Here is an 8,469-nt window from a genome sequence, read left to right as displayed (position 1 = left end):
TTTCCTCCTCATGATTAAATACTGATTATATTATTAATGATGCAGTGTTCTATTTAAAAAGTCAAATGAAGCTGGGCGTGGTGGCGCACGCCTTTAATCCCAGCACTCAGGAAGAAAAATTGTAAGAACCAGGGAGGAGGTGCATGACCATATGAAATCAGAGTCTTACAAGATCCTGGGAATCTGCTCAGATGATTCTATGGCAATAGTGTCAGCATACACAAGTCCCATGCAAACTTAAGTAGACAAAAACCCAGCATGGAAGAGGGAAAATGAACAGCAGACCGCAACCTTATCTGAAGAAATATTGGCAACTGTTTGCTGCTAGGTGAAAAAGAGCTGATCTTCCTAAAACAAGGGACTCTAGATAGGCTGACTAGACCTCAGTGGGTGGACTTGCACTAGGGAACGTGTGGGGACACTGTGACAACACAGTGGACAGTAACACGGATGACAGAGTATATGGGCTCCAGTGTGTGTGTGTGGCTATGGAAGGGTGCCATTTGGGAAGTGGGTATATAGATGAATAAGATAGTGTGGGATGTTCTGTATGATATACACACAAAAAAATCAACAAATTAAAAAAAAGACATATTTGAGGAGGAAGTATAAAAATTCACTTCATGTTTATTAGTAGAGGTGATAAACATTATCATTGAAATCTACCTGATGACTTTATATCAATACTTAGGTACTAAGGATCCGAGTGTAACCGACTGTGACTAGCAATAGTCAGATACATAAAGATTAAAGACACATGTGCAAATATCTAAGTGTTACTAGCATTAAAAATGTAGTAAACAGCATATTTTAAAATGAAATGGAGATCTTCTTTAAAGGATAAAAATTCATTCAGTTTTATGTCTTACAGCGTTTATACTGAGTTCAATATTGTATAACTGTATTAATTCAACTGTGAACCTAAAAATTTACAGCTGCTTTTGAAAGAGATGTATCCTTGCTCTGGAAATTGTTACTGAATATGTTAAAGCTGTAATGAAATGCTTCTTAAAAAATATCAATCAAGTAATTAATTAAAAAGCTCTTACAGAAGGTCGGGTGCAATTCCCAGCACCCTCAAGGCAGTTAACTCTGGTTCCAGGGACTCCGGCTCCACCTCTGGCCTCTGCAGCTTCTGTCCACTTGCACTTCTACACACGGAGACGAAACACTGCACTGCACAGTTCAGTTGTCCACTTGACACACCTGGGTGGAGGGAAGCTCAACTGAGGAATTTCTTCCATTGCACTGGCCTGGGACCATGTCTGTGGGGCATTTCCTTGATTGTTTTCCCAACTTGGCTATTGAGCAACACACAGGGAAGGCGGGGCAGCAGGGCAGGAGACTGGCTGATCTCATCTCATCCACACATGGAAAGCAGAGAGGAAGAGAATAGAAGTGGCACTGGGCTCTAAAACCTCGAAGCCCCCAGTGACATACTTCCTCCAGCAAGGCTGTATCTCCTAAAGGTAACCTCCCTAACTGAGCCAGCAGCCGAGGACCACGTGTTAAAATACACCAGCCTGTGGAGGACGTTTCTTAAATCATTTGAATCTATTCATCTAGGCAGATGCCCTATATTTGCTTGGCTAGCAGGGACAGTATTTTGATTGTCGTGGATCTGTGAGCATTTGTGTGGTGTGCCAACCTGAGATGCCTTTAGTTATGCACATCTTTATATACTCAGGAGTGTTTGCTTGGATCAAACAGTAATTCTATTAATTTTGGGAACTCTTCTAGATTGATTCATGCTGTCACCTATGTCAAGATTTCATTCATTTTTAAGATTAAATAATACTATTTTGAATGTGCAGTTTTGGAACATATATTTGAGCACCATATTTTGTTTATTATTTACTCATTAGTGGATAATTATTTTCCCAGGTTTTTATATTTTTAGTTTTTTGAGACAGGATCTTCTCTAGCCTAGGCTGATTTGGAACTCATTATGTCATATGGTGTTGTCTCAAAATTGGAAACCAGTGGTGATGTCAGAATGTCTTCCTTGATCCCTCACCACCTTACATTAAAAATATTTTGTTATTTTTATTTTATGTATATGAGTGTTGCCTACATGTATGTAAGAGCACCTATGCAATGTCCATGAAGGTCAGAGGGGGCATCAGATTCCCTGGAACTGGAGTTACAGATGTTGTCAGCCACCATGTGGTGCTGGGAATTTAGAACCTGGGTCCTCTGCAAGAGCAGCCAGTGCTCTTAACTGCTGAGCCATCTCTCCAGCCCCATTCACCTTATTTTATTGAGCCAGGTCTCTCACTGAGCCTGGGGCTTGCTGTTTCAGCTGGACTGGCTGAGCCCAGGACCAGCCTGTCTGTGCTGCTCAGTGCAAGGGTTACAGATGCATGCTGCCACATCTGGCTTTTTCTGTGACCACTGTAGATCTGAACTTAGATCCAGATACTTGCACAGCAAGCATTTTATCTTCTGAAATAGTCCCCTAAATAGAAATTTTATTGATCACTATTTATTAAAACTAATAATTAACCAAAATAATCATTTATCAATAGTTATCTGTAATGATATAATGTGTAAAACCATCTTGATTAACTTTAGATAGGAAAAACAAAAACTAAAGATAATTTACCAACGGTTTTGCTCATCAATATGTACACATACCTGTTTGTGCTGACAGGAGAAACCACCAATGAGTATAGTTTGAAAGTTTACAGAAACCTGAAATTTCTTTGCTCTGTTCTAGGTCAAGAATAATAAGTGAACTAGCTAGAAGACCAGCGTGTCTAGAATGCTTTCATATGGACTCCAAAGAGCAGAGAAAAGCACCTGCAGATACCACTGCGAAGAATGACAGAAATTAGTTCAAAACAGAATAAAGAGCCAGGAGCGTGAAAGACTATCGTCAACGGGATAGAGGGAGGACGTCTGCGATGGACTGACCACGGAAAACTGGCCAACTCTAAAGCACTCCCAGCTACGACATAACCAACCTAGGAAGTAAAGAGTGGAGGGGAGTGGGGGGGATGGCGCAGGGAGGGTCTCCTGCTACTTCTAGTTTCTGTAATCAAAAGAAACAGAGCCCGGCAAGGTGCTGAAATGTGACACGTTGATTTTCATTATGTTTATATTTGTGGCTAACCACCATATAGATTTTAAGTTATTAAGCTGAATTTATTTTATGAGATTACAATTGTAATAACAATAAGGGGTTTGAGGGTCTTTAAAATTCCATTTCTATTTTATAACATCAGAGCTTATTATTGGTTATTTGGCTTAAAGACAATAAAGTCATATGAAAATTCAGTGTATTGCAGCCTTAGAAGTTACATTTAATATCATTACTAAATTATAAGTGAGGTTCCTCATTATTTGATATATGAATATGAATATTATGAATGTACCAATGAATCATGAAAAATATTGAAATTCAAGATGAAAAAAAGAAATGAAATTCATGTCCAGTCCTTAAAGAATTTCCCAAGTTGACCCCTATGATGTCTAGCCCCCCACATGGGCTAGAGGTAATCAGTAGAGTCTTCGTTAAAACAAAGAACAATTTAATTACATTAATTATTTGAAAGGGTTAAATGTGAACAGAAGAACAAAAGGACACACAGACAGGATGGTATTTAGATTGGCAATGTCAACGGTAGTTCTAGAACAGGCAATCAATCTTGGATCTGTGACGCAATGCACTAAAAGCAGGAAAACGGATTTATCCTCTTCATCTACGCACGGATCTTACTGTCAAAATCCATGTAATTTTGGAATGAAGCCACGCTTGGTTGTGCTGCACTGAATCCAGCACTGTGGGATAAAAAACCAAGATTCCTACAGATCCCACCTTTCGTTCCCACGATGTGTATTTCCAAGAGGACAGACGCGTTAGGGTTTGAGTTGACTTGAAGTCACTCTGAAAACGGGGGGCAGGGCCTCCGGGGAACGGGCATTTTCCCAGCCTCGGCTTCTTCCCACGCTCGTCTGCAGAACTGCAATCACTTCTGCGTTCCTGGGGCTGCAGAGGAGGGCTGAGCATGGGGGTCACGGTGGTGCCCGGCGCGGCTCCTGCCCGGTCTCCAGCCGTGGGGGAGGAAGGGGCGTCGTGTAGGTGAAGACGGCTCACCGAAGCAGAGGCTCCCACGGTCAGCGGGGAGGAGCAGGCGCCTCGGGGGAGGAAGACGAGGACCAGAAGGAAGGTGACGGTGACACAGACCTCACCGTCTCTTAGCCAGGCGTGTCCACACTGGACGGTCTCAGAATGGCGGGCACCGCGCAGAAGTAATGATTGATCTCCCCGGAACCGCAGATAGGAAGGTGCATGGGGTGGATGGTGTGGACCAGCGCGGCCACAACAGCCCCATCCAGGCGGAGGCGGCCATCTTCAGACAGACCCTGGGGCTCCTGGGAACCGCGTGTGCAGAGGGTTAGGACGGCCATAGGCCGTGAGGGTCGGGAAGATGCGCTCGGCGGCCGGGCTGAGTAGGAGACGAGCTTCCTCCCTGCGAAGTGGCCGCTGACCGTCTCGGGGACTGTGCTGGAGATGTGAGACGGGCCACGACGGACAGCTGCTGAGCAGAAAGTGCGGGCGGTGTGGAGGCGCGAGTCCAGCCAGATGAGCAGAATCAGGACGGAATTTCCAGCAAAGGCCAGGGCGCAGATGAGGAGGAGGAGGACGATGAGGTTTGGGTACCTGCAACCGGGAACAGCCCCAGCAGGATGAAGTCAGTGGAGGTTTGATTCCTCAAGTCCATATTTCATTCAGAATTTCTTACCTCAACCGAAAATCTACAAGGGCAAACTGATACCAAAGAGGAAAGTGCTTGGCTAAAGTAATTCGCGTCTCTTGGTAAGTATCTCTGCTCTGTCACCCAGGGGATAGGAATCTGAGGTGTAGATAGGAGAGGTATTGGGTTAAGGCACAGGGTAGGAAACGGGAGGAGCAGAGGTCAAGGGCTTAATAGAAAACCTCAAGTTGCATGTTCTGACACCAAGTTAAAACTGAGCAACCTGTGCGTGTTGGCAAGGCTCAAGACGACCTGGGGCAGGCAGCGGTCAGCGACCCGAAGCTAAAAGGCAAACTCGATGTCAAATACAGAGCGTTATTTCCTGTCCTAAATCGATATCCTGAGTTTTGGGCTACACAGAACAGGCTTTCACTGGCTACAGTAAAACCAAGCACCCCTCCCTCCCTCCCTTCCCCTGTCCCCAGGCAGCACATGGTTGGTTTTCTGGCCCCTTTCAGCAACAGCTGCAATCAGCCAAAGGCACAGTGCTGCCCTCTTAATGCGGTCCTGGTCTGCCTCCTTTGCTCCCACACCTGGACCCCCTGCAAAGTGTGGTCCTTTGGGCTCCTCAAAAGCTTGCTTCTCTTTTCCTCTCCACTTGGCGTTTCCTGTGGTTGTGTCTTTAAGGACCTCACCAAAGACCCAGGTGTTTGTCCATTTGTCCCATGACAAAGACATCTTATAAATTCCCACCAAACTGATGTCCTTTACCTAGAAATTAATAAAGTTGTATCCTACAGTAATTCTGATTGGAAGCAATTAATAATTAATCCCTTTGATAATAATCTCTCAGTCATTCCTGTCTTTGAGTTTTTGCATAAACATCAACAAGCTCAAGACTTCCACATTCCTTCTAGAGTTCTATTCCACTGCCCTCCACCCCAGAGCATCTCTTGCACTTTCCTTGAGACACTTTTATAGCTGCCCCCACAGAATCCTGATTGTTCTACCAAAGAGGTAATCCTGCTTTACTCACTAAAAGTCTTAAGTTCTAACTGATTCGGTTTCTATATTATCTTCTTAATAGAATGAGTTTAAAGTTGAGTAAGCTCCTCAATTAACAGCCCAAGAGACAGTGATTTTACCACTTAAAATTTTTTCTGATATTCTTTTCATCATCTATAGAATAAAATTAGAAACTCTTAAAATATTTTGTAGGTGTGGATAACGTGGTGTAAACGGTTTGCAAGACCAGGTGTTTGCAGATGTGCCGCCCCAGGACGCACAGCCAAGCTTTCCTTTTTAGAACAGCGGGGACACACCTGGTATATAGGACAAGAAACATCTCGCATTAAATCCCCACCGACAAATCCATTTCCTTTGTCTTTCCCGAAACTACACATTTAATGCCTTTACTTTTCAAGCAATGGAGTCCTTCTCCCATAATCAATCATGTTCTTTACTGGATCCCATCCTATGTTGCTAGGCCTTCCTTTGTCTGAGCTGATGAAAACAATGAACTGCACCTTAGTTGCCCTGTAAGGCTGCTTTAACTTTTTAAAAATTATAATAAATCAGTAACTTGATAAAAGAGTTATACATTTAGTCTAGTCCACTGAAATCATAAGTCAACAATAAACTGTGCAAGAAATCAGATAACCACTCAGTCCCGACTAAATCATGCACAAAGAATGCATTAACAATATTATCACTAAGTATTTTCCATCACGATTCATATTTTGTCTTCAAAATGGTTGATGCTGACTGCCTTGGTCTACGGTGAGGAAGAAGGAAGTGTGACTCCTGGCTCCCTCTAATGTTCCAGGCCACATCCTTCTGCTCCTTCTTGGAAGTCACACTTTTTGTCAATCACACAAGGTATCCAACTTTCCCTGTTGCAGACTTTCAGTCTGAGTGGAAATGTTTTTGTGTAAATGACAAAAGGCAGATGCTATTGTAAGCATGTGGACAGACTCACCTCTGATAACTCACTCCACTCCTCACACTGCTCAGAAACTCTGCTGTAGAATATCCAAATGCTATCGGTGGACGCGAGGGAACATTGGGCACCCACCGGGATTTCCAGGTTCTTGTTCCAGGAATAAGACTTTGCACAGAGACATGGATGCCAGAGACTGTGCGTCCAAGGGAGGAAGTGGCCAGAGCTGGAGGCAGCTGAGCAGCTCAGTGTCCCTGTGTCCACAGTGGAGCCCTTCTGTGGGGATGGGCTTCTGCCTTAGGCCGTTTCTTACCTGTTGGTCTTGGTGGGAGGAAGCTTCCTGTCCTGCCCTCTGCCAACCGTTTCTTTCATATGCTAGGTTGACACCCACTTTGACCTCACTCTCCTCCTCTCCTGCTCTCACGGAGCAAAGAAAATTGTTTGCATTTTCAAGCAATGCTTCTTCCAGAACAAAATATATCCCCAAAGGTGCACTGCTGGAGGGTAGCCTTGCCTCCCCCGACTGGAAATATCAAGAGTAATGTTGATTATGGTGCCAGCAATTACCATGAACTGAAAGAGTCTTGGCACACACTGTCCCACTAACTTCCTCACAGGCCTGTGAGTAATGACTAGAGAGGAGGGTGGCTGTGTCCCTCATCCGCCCCTTGTCAGGCTGACGTAACACTGGGATCCAGGAAGCCTCTCCCCCAGCCTCACTCTGTCAGGACGCTGTCCTGGCTCCCTAGTCAACTACACAGCAACCTAAGCACTGGGAATTTATTCCTCACTTCCTACTAAAGCACCGGGAATTTATTCCTCACTCACTCCCTACCTCTTCCACTTGTTGAGGAAACACATTCTGTGTGTTACGATTCATCGTGAACAGCATTCTGTCTTTTCTCAGATCCAAACACATCTGTTTTTCTCAAAGGTTTATATCCCAGACCTGGGGTTGCAGGATGAGATAGTCTGAGCTACTTCCTGCAGGGAAAGCAATAACTTCATTACTAAGTAGTTCATAGTCTTCCTTCCCAAGCTCAGCCCTGTTTACTGCTGCAGAGGGAGCCTCAGGTAGATCACACTGGCCATCTTCCCGTGTCCCTTAATCAATCAGTTCATTAAGTGAATCAGTTCTTGTCTTGAGAAACCTGACCTCTGGCATCTCACAGTCCATGGAAAAGGACCCCGTAACACTTCTGCTCGACACCCAGCTCAGGTCTGAGAACAGGGTGATGGCTCAGTGCTGTCTTCTGGCTGGATCAGCACAGGTTCTGAGCACCAGGGAACTAGGGAACTGTGTGGGAAGTCTCATGGGAGCCCATCCCCAGACTTCAATTAACCATAGACCAGAACCCTCTGATGAAAAGCTGATCGCTGTCTGGTGTTCTGCACTGTTTTCAAATAACAATCGAGTTTTCACTGTCTCTAGGAGATGGAAATGTCACAGTGTAGCTGGGATTGAAAGAAATGGATTCTGAACAATAAAAATTCTTTCAGGCTCTCCTGTGACAGTGATCTTGTCTGATAGAGGATGGACTGGGACCCTGGCGGGACAGAGGGAAATCAACAAAGTTCTGATCAGAGAGAAGAGTTTGTCTCCCAGAAGAAAGACGTCCTAACAGTCGACCCTTCACAGGATGGTCTGCATTCTGAGGAGCAACACTGACTACTAGGCTAGCATTTCTTTTTATTTGTAAAATGAGTGTGTTTAACAACAGTACCCGAGTCCAGACTTAAATTGGCCTCAAGAACGACACAGAAGATCTCAGCCCTTGCCTATCAGAGGGACAGACCTACGGACACAAACTGTTGGGCACAGCACGGAGT

General features: G+C 44.6%; 1 protein-coding gene across 1 annotated transcript; it reads right to left on the bottom strand.

Annotated features, from left to right (window-relative positions):
* Nucleotides 1-3,951: 3,951 nt before the first annotated feature.
* Nucleotides 3,952-7,519, bottom strand: LOC115071843 (olfactory receptor 2M5-like). Its single transcript, XM_029567656.1, has 4 exons — nt 7,475-7,519; nt 6,679-6,807; nt 4,749-4,837; nt 3,952-4,666 (listed from the first exon to the last, which is right to left on the bottom strand). The coding sequence occupies exons 1-4, from the start codon at nt 7,517-7,519 to the stop codon at nt 4,201-4,203; spliced, it is 729 nt and encodes a 242-aa protein (XP_029423516.1). The 3' UTR covers nt 3,952-4,200.
* Nucleotides 7,520-8,469: the final 950 nt, after the last annotated feature.

The sequence above is a fragment of the Nannospalax galili genome, unplaced genomic scaffold (genome assembly GCF_000622305.1).
Source record: "Nannospalax galili isolate Female #2095 unplaced genomic scaffold, S.galili_v1.0 scaffold3440, whole genome shotgun sequence".
Classification (NCBI taxonomy): domain Eukaryota; kingdom Metazoa; phylum Chordata; class Mammalia; order Rodentia; family Spalacidae; genus Nannospalax; species Nannospalax galili.
The sequence above is the reverse complement of the archived record's forward strand: the minus strand, read 5'-3'. Positions and strand labels throughout refer to the sequence as shown.